Source organism: Harpegnathos saltator, unplaced genomic scaffold, assembly GCF_003227715.2.
Source record: "Harpegnathos saltator strain DR-91 unplaced genomic scaffold, Hsal_v8.6 scaffold113, whole genome shotgun sequence".
NCBI classification, from domain to species: Eukaryota; Metazoa; Arthropoda; class Insecta; order Hymenoptera; family Formicidae; genus Harpegnathos; species Harpegnathos saltator.
In genome coordinates, this window is record NW_020229888.1 from 189,500 (window position 1) to 210,191 (window position 20,692).

The 20,692-nt window shown below is 38.0% G+C and overlaps 1 protein-coding gene across 5 annotated transcripts in view; it reads left to right on the forward strand.

Annotated features, from left to right (window-relative positions):
- The window catches only part of LOC105180991 (ADAM metallopeptidase with thrombospondin type 1 motif A), a 48,657-nt gene extending 43,703 nt beyond the window's left edge, over positions 1 to 4,954 (forward strand). For 3 of the 5 annotated variants that reach the window (XM_025301452.1, XM_025301449.1, XM_025301444.1), the window contains 5 exons: positions 1,599 to 1,787; positions 1,867 to 2,192; positions 2,598 to 2,734; positions 2,852 to 3,045; positions 3,309 to 3,497. In XM_025301452.1, the coding sequence (XP_025157237.1) occupies positions 1,599 to 1,787; positions 1,867 to 2,192; positions 2,598 to 2,734; positions 2,852 to 3,045; positions 3,309 to 3,398 (936 nt within the window). In that variant the 3' untranslated portion in view covers positions 3,399 to 3,497. Of the gene's footprint in view, positions 1 to 1,598; positions 1,788 to 1,866; positions 2,193 to 2,528; positions 2,735 to 2,851; positions 3,046 to 3,308 lie in introns of those variants that run through there. The other 2 variants (XM_025301440.1, XM_025301456.1) reach the window with 2 other exon arrangements.
- Positions 4,955 to 20,692: the final 15,738 nt, after the last annotated feature.

Sequence of the window (20,692 nt, forward strand, 5' to 3'; positions counted from 1 at the left end):
AATCTTATAAAAGCAATAGTTTGATGAATTAGGGATTTCTTATTTCCAACATTAAAACAGTTGAAAAGAAGTCCTATATTCATTAAACAGACGCTAAAAATTGTTGGAATTCCGAAATCAGATAGATTGAGTAAAAGATTGTGCTGGAATTACAAAGCATAATGCTGAGTAAATTTGTAAAATTGGAAAATACTTTTGTGTGTGTAGACATCCTGTAAAATAACATATATTTTTATGGACACAGAAGCGATTTTTATTTTCAAGGTTTTTAACAATGAAACAATTAACGTTGATTGATCCAAGTGGATAGCTTTCGAAAAAATTGGGTTTCATTAAGTTCTTTAACATTAGGCCGTGCACTTAACGATTGTTTATAAAAATAACAATAATATAAAATAACGATTATGTATTCATTTTGATACGAAAGGATTCCTCGTGTGCATTGTCATTACGTACATAATCTGCACTTTATTTAGCGGATTTGCAAAACGTTATTGCATTGTGATACATAATCACGCATACAATATTGATATTAGGATAATATTCAAAAGGGATAAAGCACTGTGTTTCACTCACATTCTGTGAGGTATTCGTCGTGTTCAACAAATATTCTATTAGATATATTAATAAAATAACACAGTTTAGAGCGTCACAAACCTTCATCTCATCCTGGACTAGAAGACATTAAGTACACTGGGGTACATCATATCGTGCCGCGTCAGGGGAAATACTTCTCCTCCGGCGGTCCTCACTTACTGCCCACTTTCCTCTGCGCTTCCTATATGTAGCTTCCAGATATGTACACCCTTTTAATTCCAAACTTTTTTTGTACGAACTTTACATATAATTATTTTTGTTTAAGAACCAGAAAAACATATTTAGCATTTGACACGTGTCTAGAAGAAAACCTCTGCATTTTCATTTCAGATTACGCATGAGCATGTGTCCGGTTTTAAATTGTCCGTACAAATTCGCATAGTTGAGTGAGATGGGAATACACGTCTATATAACAAAAGAACGTATTTTTTTAAGATCGACGTAAGACATATCTAACTATCGACAGACATGTGAAACTCTTACAGTTATAATTGGTAATTAATTAATATTTGTGGAGACATTACGAAAACATGTTATTACGAAAGCTTTATTTGGATCACGAATATATTTCACCAGACTGCAATGATTTTTTAATGAATACATTCTCTTACATGATAGGATTCTCATAAAAATATCGTGATAACTTCTGTGTAATTTTTCTATACAATCTCGCGGTATATTCGAACATACACGAAAAAAATGTTTCAATTGATATAATTGAAGAGGGATCAGATGAAAACTTAATGACGAAGAATATTATAGTATCTCTGTTGTCGCCACCGCAAACATTTATTTGTAAACATTTAACTGCATTAAAACTCGGTCAAGATAATTGAGAGCGATTGATTAAGCCGGACCCTTCCATAGGAAAATTTTTCTGTTCCAACAATAAACAATTTCTGTCTAGTTCCTAGACAACATAGAAATTTCATTTACACTAACGGCGTTGTTTTTTCTATGCGATGACAACAAGGCTAATAACCATGTTTATTATTTCTAAGTGTTCGGCCAAATGTGGCGAAGGGAAACAACATCGCACGGTTACTTGCCACCATGTGAACTCTTATGGATGGATTGACCCAACCCCGACTGAGGGTTGCCTAATGGATCAGAAACCGACCAGTGAGCAAACTTGCAAATTGCGTGAATGCAGTGACAAATTTTACTGGACCGCCGGCGCCTGGAAGAAAGTAAGACATGGTTCTTGAATTCCGTTCCGAAATCATATAAATCGATTCTCACGTTTCCTCTTGATTTATCAATTTCTAGTGCAGTCATCCTTGTGGACGCAAAGGCCGACAGAACCGAAGGATCTATTGCCATGACAGAAACGGCAATAAAGTCGCGCGAAGCTATTGCCCAGTAGAATTTAGGCCGCAACGAAAACGCAAGTGCAATCAAAGAAGATGCGGACCGATCACCTGTCTGGAAATTCAGAGACGTTTTCGAACTAACATAGACGGTGAATATTCGTTGCTGATTGGTGGTAAAAATATGACAATTTATTGTCACGGTATGTCGAGTGCTGAGCCACGAGAATATCTGACATTGCCAGCTGGCGATAGTGAGAACTATGCGGAGATTTACGATAAAAGGTGAGCTATTAAGAATGAGCAAAATACTAATCAATGAATCGACTTTATTTAACTTCATTTCATTTAATTTCTTTGAAGCCTATTCTGCGAAAGTTTTAATCATACAGTAGTATAACTAATTGTCAGGTTAGAAGAGGCTTTTATTTTTCACTAGTAAATAGAAAAACTACTATTCGTGCTACTGAAAGATCAAAGTTCATCCGCGCCATTAAATTAAAATAAAGTTTTTTTTAAAGACAAAGAAATAAAGATAAAATAATTTCCTTGAAGATAAAGATTTTCCCAATCTGCCTTTGAATCGTGTATCTAAAATATTTCCTCTACTTATTGTTTTAGATAATTGATACTTAGCTTGATTAATAACTGATACAAGCAAAAATTAATTGTTTGATTTGAACGAATCAGGTTAAAAAATCCGCATGTGTGCCCATTTAATGGCCAAAGAAATGATAGCTGTAACTGTGTGTCTGAATTTGGAACGATTTCTGGCAAAACCATGTTCAAGAGAATACGCATAGATCCTGTGAGACTCTACATCATAGGTGAATAATTATTGCAAAACTTTAACAAGACTTTATTTAGAATGTTCGTTTGCATTAAAAATTTGTTTTTTAGACATTTATATATTTACATTTTGGATATCGTTTCTATATTTTTAGCAAATGATTATACATTTTCACGGACACACGGGATGAAACGCGTAGAGTATGGTAAGGCCGGCGATTGTTATAGTCTTGCTAAATGCCCACAGGGTCATTTTAGCATTGATTTGAGAGGAACCGTTTTGAAATTATCGCCAGAAGTTACATGGATCCCGGACACCATGAGCGCCTCTCTTGTGATTAACAAGATCGTAAGAAATCAAATTTTAAAGGAACAAAGTGATTGCCGATTTCATACTATAACTGCACATATATACACATAAACACACATGTTCTCAAATATTTCTTTTTATGTTTTATATTAACATCTTCTATTACCAAAACTAAAATACTTAAATGAACAAGATTGTCAATTGGTTTCTTTATATTATAATTACTTGTATTATAATTTTTAAAGTTCTTGGTATTACCATTATATTTATATCTTGTTACTAACATTATGTTTATTTTTCAGAATAATCAGCGAATCTTCGGCAAATGTGGCGGTTATTGCGGCTTTTGTAAACCGAAGATAGGCCTGAAGTTAGACATCTTACCTCCCTAGTCACAATCATCAATTTCTTCTGCTATATCAATTTGTTTTACGTGTATCACACGATCCAAAGGAGAATCTGGAAAAGAGTATCCAGGATGCTTTACGAAGTAGCGAGAGTGCGAACAATCGGACGAACATCGCTGATCTGTCACGCGTACACTAGTAAGCATTTTTTCTTATTAGGAACACCCCGATTTATATTTCCTAAATCGTTGGCTGCCAGAGAAAATTTATTTTCTCTCTTTTTAATATGTAACACTTCGTTAGAGACTATTTTAATGGAGTTATAGAAGAAAAATTCGATTATTGTGTGAAAAGCAATACGTTTAGATTAATGCTGTCGGTATATACGAGTACATACGAGTCTGTTATTTTGGTATTTATACATTTGAATATCTAATATTTGAATATTTAGATATTCCAAGACTGCAACTGGAAAAGTGTAGTTTTGAATAGTTGATACGAAATTTGTTGATATAAGTCTTGTTATGAATTTTATTTAGTCTAATTTTATTATCACTGTTAATTGGAACATATGACGGATTCTCTCGATTCCTACTGCCAGTTCACTGTCTAATTATGTCGACAAAATACAAACCGGTGCAACATGAACTTAATATGGTACAGTCGGTAGTATCTGTCGTTGAAATTTAATAGATCTTTAATTTAATTATAGACAGTAATTATTCAGACAGACATTATTTACTCGGATTTTCTTGAAAACTCGGTTTACTCGTACATTTCAAGTATCCGGATACTTTGAGCGCCAGAGTAATATCTATGTATTTGTATACCGAATGAATATTCGAAAGTACAAAGAATGAATATTCTAGATGTACAGGGTGTTGCATCGACATACGCCCTAGTATGATAGTATACATCCCTGTATTACTGCCCGAATTCAGGGAGTAATACAGAGGCATATACTGTCGTACTGAGGCGTATGTTGATGCAACACCCTGTACAGAGATTACTCATGTGTGTTGACAGCATTAATTTAGATAAATGACACATACGTCGATTCCGCGACTGCGAGCCGTGGTGTACTGTAACCACCGACATGCTTTAAATTCGACTAGTTTCTTAGTAACCATCGATGAAAAAAATATCGAATATATAAACGATACCAGAATTCAGCTCACACACCGGCTGATATACCGACATGCATATGACATCATACTTAAACTATCACTGCCATCACACGCGTTAGTGCGATTGAAAAAATAAAAATTACCATCTTCAGCTACGAGATCTACATTCGGTTGATGATTAATTGTGTCAAGTTGAAATTGTACGCGTATGCATGGTTAAGTTTAACTAAGGGTATAGACCAAGAATCGTATTCTGGACGTATACCGAATACCAAATATGCCTTTCTGATTCTCGAACTGTTATACATGATTTTCGTATAAGAAAAACGTAACTTGGAATTAAAAGGGCATAGCGTTCGTCACACGCCTAGAGTAGAACCTCGGTAATGCATCACTCTCACCAGCCATCAATGTTACACATACAGGGTGTTTGATAGCTGATCATGCAGACGAAAGATGGAGATAGATTGGGTGTAGCCGAGAAGAAAAGTCATGTACCATAATGTCAAATTGGCAATAGTTACCGAGTTATTAATTAAAACATGTGAGCCAACGAGCGCGTAGGGAGCGGAGAGCGGCCGCAGTAAGCACGTAGACATTTGATACAGGCGAAGTCAGCGAGTGACGGTAGGCGAGCGCGCGCGGCGAGGGGCAACGTAAGCGACAAGAGGCGATCGCGCGCGACGAGGAGCGAGCGAGAGCTTTTTCTTTATAACTTTTTCCTTATAGCTCGCTCGCTCCTCGTCGTTCGCGCTCGCTCGCTCTTCGTCGCGCTCGCTCGCCTCTTGTCGCTTACGCTCGCTCACTCCTCGTCGTTCGCGCTCGCTCGCTCCTCGTCGCGCGCGTTCGCCTCTTGTTGTTTACGTTGCCCCTCGCCGCGCTCGCCTACCGTCACTCGCTGACTCCGCCTGTATCAAATGTCTACGTGCTTACTGCGGTCGCCCTCCGCTCTCTACACACTCATTGGCTCACATGTTTTAATTAATAACTCGATAAGTATTGGCAATTTGACATTATGGTACATGACTTTTCTTCTCGGCTACACCCAATCTATCTCCAACTTTCGTCTGCATGATCAGCTATCAAACACCCTGCATATGACACATTATGCAAAATACTTGATTTGCCTGTTTAATATACAGGGTGTCCCATAATTGTAACACATCAACTCCATAGGGGCGTAGAGCTAAGCGAGAAGAACGAAAAAGTCCTGTTCCATTTAGCAATATCTCGTATAGTTTTTTAATAATAACGTAAAGTTTGACGTTTGTCACGCCCATCGCGGCATTCGCGGCCAATAGACACTCCGCGGCGAGCTGTGCAGTGCTGCGAGATCGGGAGAATTTCCGGGCATGCGCATTGAGTAAATGCTGTGGGAGTCTCAGTGCCGTATTAATTTAAAGGTATTTTAACGATATGGTGATGATATTATGGATTGAAAATTGCAATCGGATAAATCAGGTAATCTAAATCTTGGTTATTTAAGTTGGTCCACTTGTAATTCAATCTATAGTCTAATACGGACGTAAGATCCCTCGTCTGAAAGAAAATATGAAGGAATTGTAGGAAGAATAGAAAGGATCCTCCGTGGATCCTCTGTCATACGCTTTAAACTGTCAGTGGGTTTTGACATATATGTAGCTCTATGTCACTTCAGGCATGCGCTGTAGCGTGAGAAATTCTCCCGATCTCGCAGCACTGGAGCTACGTACATCGAAGCTGAGCGGTATCGCGGCTCGCGCTGACTGCAGTGATGTCAGATGCAATATATTGCGACGTTACAACGCATGCGTGAGATGACGTAAAGCTCTATGCCAATGATGGCAATAAAGCGCATCACAGGGTCCATGAAGGGGTCCGCGCTATCCGATCAGCTGCCTTCCAGGCTCCAGTGTAATTTTCCCGTGTTTCTTGCGCGAGTGCCTTATCTTAGATTATATTGTTCAGTGGATACTAAATATCAGTTACATTATAACTCCAGTGGATACTAAATAACAGTTACGTTACATTAACATTATAATTTTTCACTCAACTATGTAACTGTTACATAATATTTGTATTAGACTCATATTAGACTATAGATTGAGAATTACTATCGGACCAAATAAAATAACCACGATTTAGATTATCTAATTTACTCGATTGCAATTCTCAATACATAGTATAATACGGGCGCTATAATACCTTAAAAAAGATTCGATACTGGGGCTTTTACTCAAGCAGCGAGCTCCTACGTCATCTCACGCATGTGCTGTAGCATCACAATATATTGCATCTGACATCACTGCGCTGACTGTCGCGCAACGTCAAAGCGCCAAGACGCCAAACTTTCCGCGATTATTACTAAAAATCTATGCGAGATATTACTAAATGGAAGAGGATTTTTTTCGTTTCTCTCGCTTAGCTCTACGCTCCTATGGAGTTGGTGTTTTATAATTATGGCACACCCTGTATTTTATGTGCATTAAATTTTACCTACAGATATGAAGCAATTTCTCGGGCGATCATTCTGCTGGAATAGATCTCGTACTTGAAACTCATTTCGATCCGCATATTTGCTATTCTTTTCTTTTTTCATAAGTGAATTCGTCTGCAGTTGTAGATAAGAATACGCGATGTCTGTGCATTTAAATACAGTAAAATATTTGTGCCAAGTTACGATATACATGTAATCGTAATGCGTCTGTAGGAAACGTTTCTACAAGTGTAAAATAAAAAAAAATTACGAAGAAGATTATGAAATAATATTAGAATTATATTCGTTTTTCATTTGTAATAATTAATAGAGAAAAAGAAATGGTCAAGAATTATTCTAAAAAATAGACTATAAAACTATAAAAAAAGAGAGAGAAGGAAACAATGATGTATTAAAATATAAATAATTATCCTGACAGTTTTGGTTTGTTTTTCACTTGTATCATTGTTTTCTACAGACTTTATGTACGTTACGGTTAATATTACGCTCTCTTTTAATGATCTTATGATCCTATAGTTTGCTATTAATCGTGATGCACTGCCATATTTTTTCACAGTGTCTTATCAATGTTAGAAAGAAAAAATATTAACGGAAAGATATTTTATTTTTAATTTTGGGAATAAAATATCGAAAGATAATATGAGCATAATTGAGCCGAGTATTTTGTAATTAGAATAGTTAATGATAATTCACAGTTCTTAAGTAGATGAAAAATTTATATGCGTCACATCTAATTAAGATCCATTCAAGATTATAATTTACAGTTGATTGAGAGAAGTTTCATAAAGCATGACGAGAGTGGATTCCATTTCGTTATTTACCGTTTCTTCTTTTTTTTATATACAGGGTGTCTCAGAACTTTGGGACACTGACTCCGTAGGGATATAGAGCTAAGTGAGAGGAACAAAAAAGTCCTGTGCCATAATGTGAAAATCGTAAAGCCCTAAACACAATGCCAGGCAACAGGCAATAAGAATAAAAATAGACCAATCACAATAGATTATTCTTGTAATAATCGATTGTGATTGGTCTATTTTTATTCTTATTGCCTGTTGCCTGGCATTGTGTTTAGGGCTTAATAGTTTTTTAATTATAACAGCGCAAACTTAGGCGTTTTCCACGCCCAGCGCGGCCTATAGACGCTCCGCGGCAAGCTATGTGCGTAGGGGCTGAACGATAACGCAGCTCGCGCTGACCGTCGCGCGGCGTCAAAGCGCTAAGACGCCATCGCGACAGTCAGCGCGAGACGCGTTATCGCTCAGCCCCTACGCACACAGCTTGCCGCGGAGTGTCTATAGACCGTGATAGGCGTGGAAAATGCCAAACTTTACGCAGTTATTACTAAAAAACTATTACGATTTTCACATTATGGTACAGGACTTTTTTGTTCTTCTCACTTAGCTCTATGTCCCTACGGAGCCCGTGTCCCAAAGTTCTGAAACACCCTGTATACAGGATGTAAACGAGTAAGTGATCCAACTTTTTACCACAGGATTTAGCATTACCGATAGCACTATAATTAATGGAGTCGCGTATAGATGTTACACGCATCATGTCGTTATCGGCAAGTTGAGATAGTTGACTTCTCGGCTATTTAAGCTAAGATCAAGTACATAAAGGTGTAAATACTTAACGTGGTAATGCATCACACTTTTATAATGCATTACTACGTTAAGTAGTAAACCTTCTCGTGCAACATCTATACATGACTACATTAACTACAGTGTTATTGATAATGCTAAATCGTGTAGTCAAAAGTTGGATCACTTACTCGTTTACACCCTGTACATATTTTCCTCTTGCGTAATGAGCATACAAAAAAATCATGAGACCGTCGTGAAAAGGAACAAGCTGTAGGATAACTCTTTTTCTTATTTCAATTTATATATAAAAAAGATACTGTTCTCGAAATACAATTTTTAGTTATGTCAAGTATAATTGTATTACGTTACTGATATGACTTCATGTGGAATTTGTACAAAAACCGATAATATTTATGCTACAAGAAATACGTATGATAAGTATAAAACATAAGAGAATTTTATCCCATCGCGCTTAAAAACGGTATTAATATTAGTGCAGTGCCAGTTAGTCTTTTAATGCTGAATAATCAACAAGATTGGTCAGTATAATAATTTACTTCGCTAACGGTCGTGAGACTATGTCATAAAGTGCTAATATCGTTCCGTTTATAGGGCACTTCAAACCAGGCGCTTGTTAGTATAAATATATATTATATAAACGCGTGTATTTTGACAGACTGCCATAGTTAATATGTATGTGTGTTGCGTAATGTGTATAATGTATGTGTGTCATGTATGTATGTATATATGACGTATATATAATATATGTATACCTTTTTGGTTGCACATCGATTTAAGCACAATAAAATTAGAAACGCAGAAAAGTCAGGATCGCTATAAGTTTCTGCAGAACAATCAATCATGATAGAAGTCGAGATATACATGTACATAGAACTCCAATAATGCTTTCTGTAAGCGTTAAGCGTAACAGTTAAAATATGAGTATATGATATCTAAATATCTTTATATCACAAACTGTTTATTTTAAGAAAAATCTTGCTGAAATTCTCCTCAAAATAATAGTTTGATATAAAGATATACAAATATGCAATACGCTCACAAGCCGAAATAGTAATCGGAAGTAGATAACGTTATTGGAATTGGAATTACCTATAAACAATTCTCTTGAAACAAAAAATTTTCCGATTCTTTACACACCAATATTGCAACAGTTAAATAATACAAAATTTAGAATACTATAGAACGTATCAACATGCGTCACATTATCTTGATCCAATTTCCACATCCTGTATTATCGGTTGCTGTTTACATGGTAATTTAATTGTGATCACTTTTGCTGCGTTCCCGATTTACAATATTGTGATTAGATCATTTTTTAATCAAATATACGTACATATGTATGTATGCTTATGTATGTTATGTATGTTATGTATACATATATATGCATATGTATGTATGTACTAGTATGTGTGGGAGGTGGGTATATATTAAAGATAAGAAAGTCCGCTTATTTAAATATCAGATAAATCGAATTTTCGGATTGTGGAAATTTTGATTCCGAAACCGGAATATTGATCACATCTATATCCGCGATTTAATCGTTCCTCGTAAATATCAAATTTAACAAACAAATTTACGGTCAATGATATATATCTTTATTTACGACTCTTATATATATACTATACGATTAATCTTATATACTCATTAAATATTTAATCATTTAATGTCCATTATATTCGTGCGGATATTCATTACTTAGATTGGTAAATAGATTGTTTCTACTTGGATATCTTGTACGAATATTCGAATTTCAGAAAGAGTAACGAAATACCTACCTCTAATGTATGTGTGTGTACATGCGTGTATGTGTATGTTACGTATAAACATAATTGTTAAGTATATTACGAGTAATTTTCAGACTCGGCCACATAGCATAATAAGATCTGACAAGGATATGAATCGTGCAACTTACCTGGTGAGCACAGTGTGTGTGAGGGGGGGGAGAGAAAAAGAATAGAAATATTTCTTTTTTTTTTTTTTTACAAATGTTTTGAGTCAAAATTAATACTATTGGAATTGTGAGAACTGCGATGATAATGTAAAGGGATATGTGTAAAGAAACAATGTTTATGTGATTTTTGTTTTAATGTCAGGGAAGCTAGCGACAGATGGTACTGAATAAACCGTTGGTGACGAAGTATTCCGCGAGCTGCGTTTGGCAGTTTGCCATATCATTTCAAAGAAAATTTGTTTTACCACACAATACGACGATGGGAGCATCTATTCTTGTGAACCATTATATCTATATGCGGACCAGCTTTTGCAATTTCGCGAACAATGCAGATATAATCGTATCGTATCGCAGTACAAAAAGAGCACCCTGTGTCGCGACTAGACATATTTAATATGACATCTAATTGATCGACCGTTGTTTTGCAGTTCTATTCATTTTGTTCTATATATTTTATTATATCTACTGCTGTTCTATTATATCTTGCTGTTATATCAACGTATCATGTATCCGCGAATGGAATGTTTCTTACGCAATGTCCTCCAAATACCTGGATGAGTGTGTTCTCGCGTTTATATCAGTCGAGTGCTATTCGAACATAAATTTACCGGGATACTTGTGTAAAATATGCCAATATCACTACCGAATGTCGTTCTTCTTATTCGTATTGATTGGCTAATTTACAATAAATTCTTCCCAATGTGTAATGTTGTAAGCGATAAAACCGGAGTAGAAAACAAAGTGCTTAGGTGATTCGACAACATTGATTTATCATCTCTGATATATATGTATAAAATTTACGATAAGTAGGAATATTTATTTGAGAAGCACTCCTCTTATTAAAAAGCATCTAGCAGTGTGGTTCGTTGCAAGTACTTTCAAGTATTTTTTTTATATATACGATTTGATGGCATTATGTGGGTAATGTGCTTTGGAACGCTTAACAGAGCCTGCCTCATGAGCATTTATGACCACATTGGCAATATTAGGATATATGTACATATACATATATACACACAAATACACATGTACGAGATGTCGTCACTCTATCGAGTAACTTTATAATTCTTTACTGCCAATCTCGAGTATTTTTTTATTTATGTGGCGCGATTGTATATTCTACATAAGCCTTGAACAATTGCCTGAGATATATTTATTTATCTCATAATTGCGAGGAGGTAATTTTTTTGTATAAGGAAAGTCAGTGTACTGTCGATGTTATCGTGATGTTGCGCGCGATCATAAGATTTTGTGTGAGAGAGAACTAGTGTATATAAATTATTAAAATACAACAAGTCACACACAATGCGTACATTTTTCATTCAAACTCATTTGTTTTATCGCGTATTTGGTGCGTTTGTACCGGTAATCTTGTCGTTATTAAGTATGATGTAAACACACATTTATTTTTTACACATTACCAAATGTAATATATTGCTCGATACACAGCGAAACTTAAATGATACAAATCGGGAAGGTATTCTGATTGTAATCGTAGTAAATAAGCGGGTACACAAAAGGAAGGAGAGAGAGTGTACAAGAGAAAGAGAGAGAACAGGTGAACATGAAAGATACCATTTATTTATAATTTATAAGAACAAACAAGTAAATTTTTACGTAGGAAGGACACTTTGAGTAAAACACATTTACTAACTGTCATAGTGTTCGAACATAAAAAAGGAGAACGAAAAAAAAGCAAAAGAACAAGTAATCAGCTTTGTCGATCTCCTATAGGCTTCGCTCGAACAGTATCACGCTCGTAACGCTTTAAATAATCTATCGAAATTGCTAAATGTCTCTCAAAGCGAAAGCACGATAAGTACGTGTCTCTGCTACTTGACATTCATACGTGTGTATATGTGTGTGTACACACACACGTGCACACAATATTTTTATGTGCATGTGCATGTATACTAATAAAAAAAAAAGAGAGAATAACAGACTTCGGAGGGACGCGTTAGATACTTCCTTCTCCCACGTAACTTTTTTTCTTTTATATGTAATATATTGCGAGATGAGCATTTAATAAACTAGTAAAGTACAAACAAGAGTTCCGTACACGCGCGAGAGGATACATTAAGCTCAAGTTTATATACTTACTTACGACTCTCTACGCTCTTTATCTTTTTTTTTCTTTTTTATGAAAACGTGATCCTTGGTACGCCCAATCACGCGTCACACAAATCGTGCTAGCCACTCTGACTTTCTAATTCGGAGAGGATATCATCGTCGCGTTCCAATGAACCATCTAGCTGAAGCGTTGGCGCGAGACGCGTCGCGCACGGCTAAATATACAGAGCTGTCTGACGACAGGAGATACACACTGTTTTCGATCATGTTTTTCGCAATGATCGATCGATCGCGATAATCTCGGGAAATCGATCTGGCACCTCGCGCGCCAGCGCTAACGACACAGAAATACGTATAAAAGTACGTGCGCGTATAAATAAAAGTCTAAGAGCTCTCCAGTTGTTGTTTGCGTCGTAGTACATTAGCGCATTTCGATGTAAAATTAAGTTCGCCTCTCGACACTCTAGGTGTGTGAGAGAAAGAGAGAGGATAACTAGAGAAGTAACATCTTCTCGTATACTACGTATGCATACGCTCGTATGCCTCAGATCCCATGCGGACTTTGAAAAGTAGTATAGAAAGGGGAATGGAAGGAATGCGCTGTCGACGTGCTTCGACGTGGTCGACGGTATTTGTCAATTCAGGAGGTAGTCCTTGCTCCTTCGTTTGCCGTCGCTATCAAGCCTGCATGTATCGGCGATTATCTACGGTCTCAACACCGAGTTTAACACTATTGTACAACACTGTCTCAACATTTAGTCAGCCCAAGTGTCGGAATTAGCGAGCTCTATAATATACTGAGGAGTGAGACCTCAAGCCATCAGACAAATTGATTGGGTCGCTATCTTTGTCAATAATATATCTTATTTCAAAATATTACATTGGTATATTGCAGAGCTCACACGGAAAAAAAGATTGATTGAATTAACGTAATAATGAACCGACCAGAGCGCGTTTGATTAATTCAATGAATCTGTTCTCTCCGTTTACTGGTCGGTATAGTGCTTTCTCATCAACATTGTCGGAAGAAAAGCCGAGGGACCTGAATCCGGTACATCACGTCCGAGTCTGTTTCTCGCGTCTACAAATAGTTACATTCTATCTATAAGAGGAGAATCTCCGCGCGCGCATTGTGTAAAAAAGGGTGCATGCAACGAACGACGTTGCTCTACGTGCTGACGCGGATCATCGCCGCTACACGCGGCTAGGCAGATCGAAATATAGACATAGGAATTTCTTTTGTGATCACTCTTGCATGTACGTGTGTCTATCGCGATTGAGCCCATGTAGAATGGTCCACGTTTCTTTTTTCTTCTCTCTTCATGTTTCTGGGCCTATTATACTCTTGGGCCGAGAGCGATACAGGGCGCATGGAAACGCGTGCCGCTCACGACGCGCGGAAACGAAAGGATATACAGTGTTATTTGAGCAAGAATCTCTAAGACATCCCTTTCCCGTTTCAATTAGCGAACTAAGACTACGCGATTGATATAAACGCTTGTTGTGCATAGGTGCATGCCTGCCGCTCCGACACGTCGCGTTCACGGAAAATCGTTACGAGCGCAAAATTCGCACGCGACAGCCGCGCAGATAAGTGCGCGAGCATGAAGTGTTAATTAATTTCGTAAATAATGCAGAAGACGCACAAAAAACATCGTGCTTGTATCAGACTGACGCAAAGATTGTTCGTCTATCGAGTTCCGTATTAAGTTACTAATTATTATCGTTAAATCATTAAGATACTTTTTCTTTAAAATAAATTCGAGCAGTTTCCTTTCAAATAGAGAAAATGCGTTAGAGAGCTAATAAGTATTCTGTTTGACAAATGTTATTTGAAGATTGCACCACTTTGTTCATTATCATATTTGACGAACGACAGATCTTTTGCGTTGACCTAATACATATATGTTATGTATGTATCTATGTATGTATACAAACATTCGCGTATACTTGTTTGTATGTATATATTGGAACAATCTTAATATAATGTATATAACATTTATTGTAACACATTCGACGTGTGTTTGACCGAGTTCTTTATGCACGTGTACGCGCGGTTATAGAATCTCATCGTGAATAGTCCGCAACACACTACGGTATCGGATAAAAAGTACTGAGAGCGAGGGAAGCATCGATCCTCAACTGAGAAAAAGCTTTTCTGAAATCTTCGAAGCGGCAGCATCGCGTCACGCATATCGCGATCAGAGAAAATGGATCTTTCCCCCCGCCGATCGAAATTTCGATCGAATTTACAGCCTTAGCTCAATATAATTTGCCCGCGTCAAAACGAAATATATATATATATATATATACACACATACATATATATATATATATATATGCGATAGGTACAATATATTATTGACAATCATTACGGTGGATCTCTCCTCCTACTGTCAATAGTTGTGTGTATGTGTATATATGTGTGTGTATGTATATGTAATTAGGTACATTTTGTGCAAGGTCGTTGTATGAGAAAATGTAGGATAGTAACTTTCACACGCTCGAAAGACAGACGCGCTTTTGAATGATGGCGCTTCTCCTTTTGCGACGAGATTAAACGAGAGGATCCGCGTGCCGCGACATATATATGTTGTTTGTGTATGCCGGTATATGTGTTTTTTATGATGTGTATATACACATGTGAAGTATATAAAGGTTTTCTACCACAGCCCATTTAATGATATATCATCCACGTATTATTATAGTATATTACGCTGTCGTATCATACGGCTAGCATCGTACAATCTGTAATATCTCAGTAGTAGTATACATTGAAACGTAACGCGTAAAAAAATCATTAATTAGTTTTCCTATTCTCGCCTTCCTCGCGTTCTACGCGTCCATCCCGAGAGGAGAGAGAAAGACAGAGAAATAGACTTTCGTATTTCGCTTTTCTCTTTTTTTCTTTTTTCTGTTCGCTTCTGTTTCTTTTCGGTAGACGTCGCTATCCATATCTCACGTTGATAGCATAGATATATTACGTGAAAAACGGACGATCGTATATTGATATCGCGTTTTAAAGTATCTCAAATATTCTAGAACCGGACGAAGAGAAAGCATGTCCGACATGAGAGTCGAAGTGTTCTCTATTTTGAATGCATTTTCTATGCCTCTTCTTTTAAATCTTATCTCTTTTTCTCTCGTTTTTAACTTTGCTCTTGGAGGATTGTCATTTGTTTCGATAATAACGCGCGATAGATCTGTTACAAATCACAGCCTAGAAGCATTGAAGTTCATGGAAAACCTCGAGAGTTCGTACTTAGTAAATCAGCCGATTGTATTAAACTTTACGTTTTATAGTAATATCGATATATACGTACAGAATGTAAAACATAAAACGTTACAAAGATCTCGATTTCAGGAGGAAATGTTTCAAAAGAAAATCGCAGGAGAGCGATTTCAGAATTGTCATTTTTGTGGAGTCAAAAAATCCGATTCTCTCATATAAAAACCGAATTTCTCTTCTGCAATAAAATTTATAGTTATAATTAGGCCGATATAATTTTCTCGCTTTTCTCTTCTTTTAATTTTTGATACTCGCATAAGTTTCTATATTTTTCTACCATCGCAAATAGGTGTATCGACAAAATCGCATCCGTAACAACTGAATAATTTTCATGGAGTGAATTCCGTAACGACTTACACGATACATTCTGTACATGTTGATGTACACAAACGTATACAGGATAATTCGTCCTGTACACGCGAGCGTAAGGATATTCGATATCGCGTTAATAGGGATTTTTGCAATGTGACACTCGGTTACACATACGCATAAATATATCGTAGCCGCGTAAAAATGTTTTTGTTCGATTGCGAAAAGATCACAAGTACCAAAGGAAAGTAACGCAATAATGGAAAGAGAGGGGGAGAAAAGCTATTCTATTTGGACAAAGTGAGCAGAACCGAAACCGTAGAACTTAGTAGAGTCCGATTTTCGATGTGTCAGACGCGTAAAGGCGCGATCTCCGTTACTCACGAACGATGAGTCTAATAAACGCGATGAGTCGCGAAAACATCTCACGCGTATTGTCGAAAAATCAAACTCGTTGGTATCACGATAAGATTTTCAACCTGCGACAATAGAGTAACGTTCTTCCCTCAGTAGCAGTTTTACTGCTCGTAGGATCAAGAGTGACAGTGAATGAAACATTCTGATTTCTGTGTCGCGAGATTAATGCATGCACGCGGAATCTCGCGGGTATAAACTTTTGAGGGGGAAGAGAGGAAAGGAAGAAAAACAGAGATGTGAAAAAGAGAGAAAGTGCGCGCACGTTTCTTCTGATTTTCTTTCGCGATATGTCGAAATACTGATAAGTTCGTCGCCCGAGTCGCCGTACTTAAAAATAAAAAAGAAAAAGGAAAGAAAATAATCACAGACATGTGTTGCGCAGGAGGATGAGGATAACATCTTGACAACTACAGCGATGACAACGACAATGATAATGGTGACGACGACAACAACAACGAGCACAATACAATAATGTTACAAGTAATCGACACGATTAACGTTAACACACTTACAACATGTCATAACGAAGACATGGAAATCAACGAGAACCTCGTGGACGTCGATAAGAACGAAGGAAACCGGTCGTCAACCTCTGATCACCGAGTGTGCCATTTTCACACTGTTCAATTTTCCGCAAACCCTATTTTCCCACCAGCGAAATTCGCGTTCGTTCCTTCCTTCCTTCGCTCCTCCTCCATCATGTGGAAATACAATCATTTCTCTTCTCTTTTTTTTTTCTTTTAGTCCTTCACCATATAGAAATCTTATGATTAGACATATAAAAATAACACTTGCGCGCTAACACACACCACGCGCGCGCGTGCACAAACACATACATACACACATCCATACGCCTGCGGAATCTACCGACAGATTCGTTATCGATATTCGTTATCAGCGCTTTTTTCGAGCCATAGAATTGCAAGCTCTGTCGTTCGTCTCGTGAAAACATCGACAAAGCCAATGTGAACTCTTCACAACGATAAACTCACAATACACCTAATCACTCTTAATGCTACATTCGAACGCGAGGAAACGACGAAACGAGAGGATACGTGCGGGACGATCGACATTTTCGCTACAGGTCGAGGTATCTCTTCGAAGGAGTTTGCGTGTTTCTTCCTCTATTAATGGGGCTTTCTCTCATGCGAAACGGAGAACTTGCCAGCCGCTCGTATCGCCGTGTGTATCGGCAACACACGATGGCACTAGACACGTTGAAGCCCTCTTCGAGATTTATATTCGAAAGTAACACGCTCGGAACGAAGGATCGTCTCCTAATAAGTTCGCGCTAAACGTTACAGCTAAAATACATCGAAGACATTGATATGTACACAGTCGGCGTCGGAACAGATGGACATTTTCCGTTTCATAAATGATCTCTCTCTCTCTCTCTCTCTCTCCCTCTCCCTCTCTCTCTCTCTCTCTCTCTCTCTCTCTCTCTCTCTCTCCCCATCCTCTTCCTCTCTCTTAGCGAAGTTTTTTTCTATATTAATCAGAAATTGGCGAAACAATAGCGTTATAGAAACGTTTTGAATATGCATTATGTATATTAATATATTCACCAAAACGAGGATCTTGTGTGAACATTTTAACGACCATTAAAGATTGATGCGACACAACACGAGTGTCCAAGAGAGACGACTTGAGGAAATCTTCGAACACAGTCTTGAGACGCGCGAATACATCTCCGTGTCATTCGTTACCTACACGAAAAGAGTCTCCTCGATAGTATTCCAACACCGACTGATACAATCTACGCGGCTATCGAAGAATTTCCACAGCTATGATTATCCGGGATATACGCGAAGGATCTCGCTGTGCACTGTCGCGTCTCGGTCGAACCGGAACGAAAATCATGCGGCTTAACTTTGCAGAAACAAACGGACGAAAGACCGATCGGTCGACCTCGGTGCAATGATGTGTCGTGTCTTATCACGGTCGTAATATGCGTGTGTACGTGTTGTAAAAAAGCGCACAGCTTGCGTACATGAGACCCATCACGCTTAGTCCCGTTCTCACCTAGGTACATTAGATATTATTGTAGCGTAATCGTTGTACAGTATTTCATTTTTTTTTGTTTCAATGGTCCGCAAACCGAGCACCTCCGCTCGATCTCGTCGACGAACTCTAGGCCGATCGGCTCCCGTTCACGCCGCTCTCTCTTCTTTCTAACTCGGCAACGCACATACCGTCTTGAACGAGGTGATGCGGCTTGGCGATTGTCTTCGTTTATAATGCGACTTACAGGCAGAAGAGAGTCGACGGCCTCGTTCACGAAACGCTTTCTCCGAAGGACGTACCGCGAGAAGTATCAGAAGATCGCCCCGGCGAATTTATAGAGCCTTACAGTATTAGGTATCATTAGAAACTGTCATCGGTTGAAATCTCGCGATTGAGATACACACTTCAACCGCGAAGTCTCCTTCTTTCTTTGTATTCTTTCATTTGGTGTCGTCATCGGTGCGATTGGTCATTTCGTTTCGATAATCGTGCGTCGCAATTACTTGAGCGAGCGGAGGAAAGCCGAGACTTCGATACGAGGAAGATAATTGAAAGCGAAAGCGCAAGGACGGAGGATTTGTGAAGTTCGATCTTATCATTGCGAAGATTAATCTCGTCGGGGCGATCTGTGATCGTGTCTCACGATACGTTCGCGCCATGGAGGACCGCATCTCGTCGACGAGTTTAATCGAGGATTTTTCAATGAAACTAACGCGCGCTAAATCCGTAGAAGTGGCATCGTCGCGAGTACGGTGTGTCTCTTATAAGACAAACTGCTAACGATAATCTACGCGAGTTATTTCTTGCGTTATCCTTTTCCGCGTAGGCATACCTCTCTCTATTTGCCTAACTATATATACAGTGGTATATCATGTCAAATAAGCGGCAATGTGTTGCGAGTAATAAACCGACCGGCGAGACAGCATCATTCCCCACAGACAGCCGAGCGAGAGTCAAACGCTTTCGTTTTTCGTTTCGCGTGTCACGTGGAAATTACGCTAAGTTGCTTAATTATCGACCCTGATAAGTTCGCGATGGGAATCGCAACCGACGTGACTTCCGGCGCTGTAAACCAGCGAGGAGAGGGTCATCTCGCGCGATGTTGAATCTACATGGTTTTTCAATGAGAAATTAGCAGTTTCGATTCCCGAATCATAACACAACTTCATAAACGAGAGAAATAACAACGGAGCAATATGACGGAAGGATACGCTCGTGGCAGGGAAGTGCGTAACACTGAGTTTCGCAGTTATAATCGTCTCTAACGTCGACCAACCAATTAGGAAGCTTCGTGACCTCAGTTTATTCGCGCGCTACTTCGTAATCGTATCTAGAGCCGATAATGCGCGATCTAATAATGAACGACTGATTCGCAAATTCTCGCAAACTACGCTACGTTCCATCTTCATTGCGCTCTACTCTTTGGCCGCGTTCCGACGTTCATTATCAGTACTAAGTATTAAGTAGAAAAATCTATATTATACATAATGTATACTATAGCTTTTTAGTGCTAGCAATGAATATCGGAATATTGCCTTTATTTTATTCGATTACACGCGATTTCCGACATAATCGGAAAAATAAGTGCGGTTGTCGACTGATCACATAGAGCTCAGATACCAGTAAATTCTATAATTAGACCTCGATTTTTTTCTTTTCAGACAGAAATTGCAGAAAGAGAGAGAAACAGAGAGAGAGAGAGAGAGAGAGAGAGAGAGAGAGAGAAAGAAAGAGAGAGAGAGAGAAAGATCCACATATCATATATATCTCCTAGCTTATCTAAGAAGCTCTCAATATATTCTCCTAATATTCGGTCAGCGATCGCGCAGAATTACGCGGGACATACAGACCAATGGACTTGTTTCCTTTGCTATAAAAGCGCGGGAATGATTCCTAACACGCATACATATAAATCTATAGTATATCGACACATGTGTATGTGTGTTTGTAAATGTTCGTTTGTGTATTATGTCCTACTTCCATGTACACCGCATTATTTTTCAACGGCACATTCTCAATGCAATACGGGGAGACAATCTTATCTCCACAAGAATATTAAAGTTTTAAGATAACCGTATAATTTATCATCGAC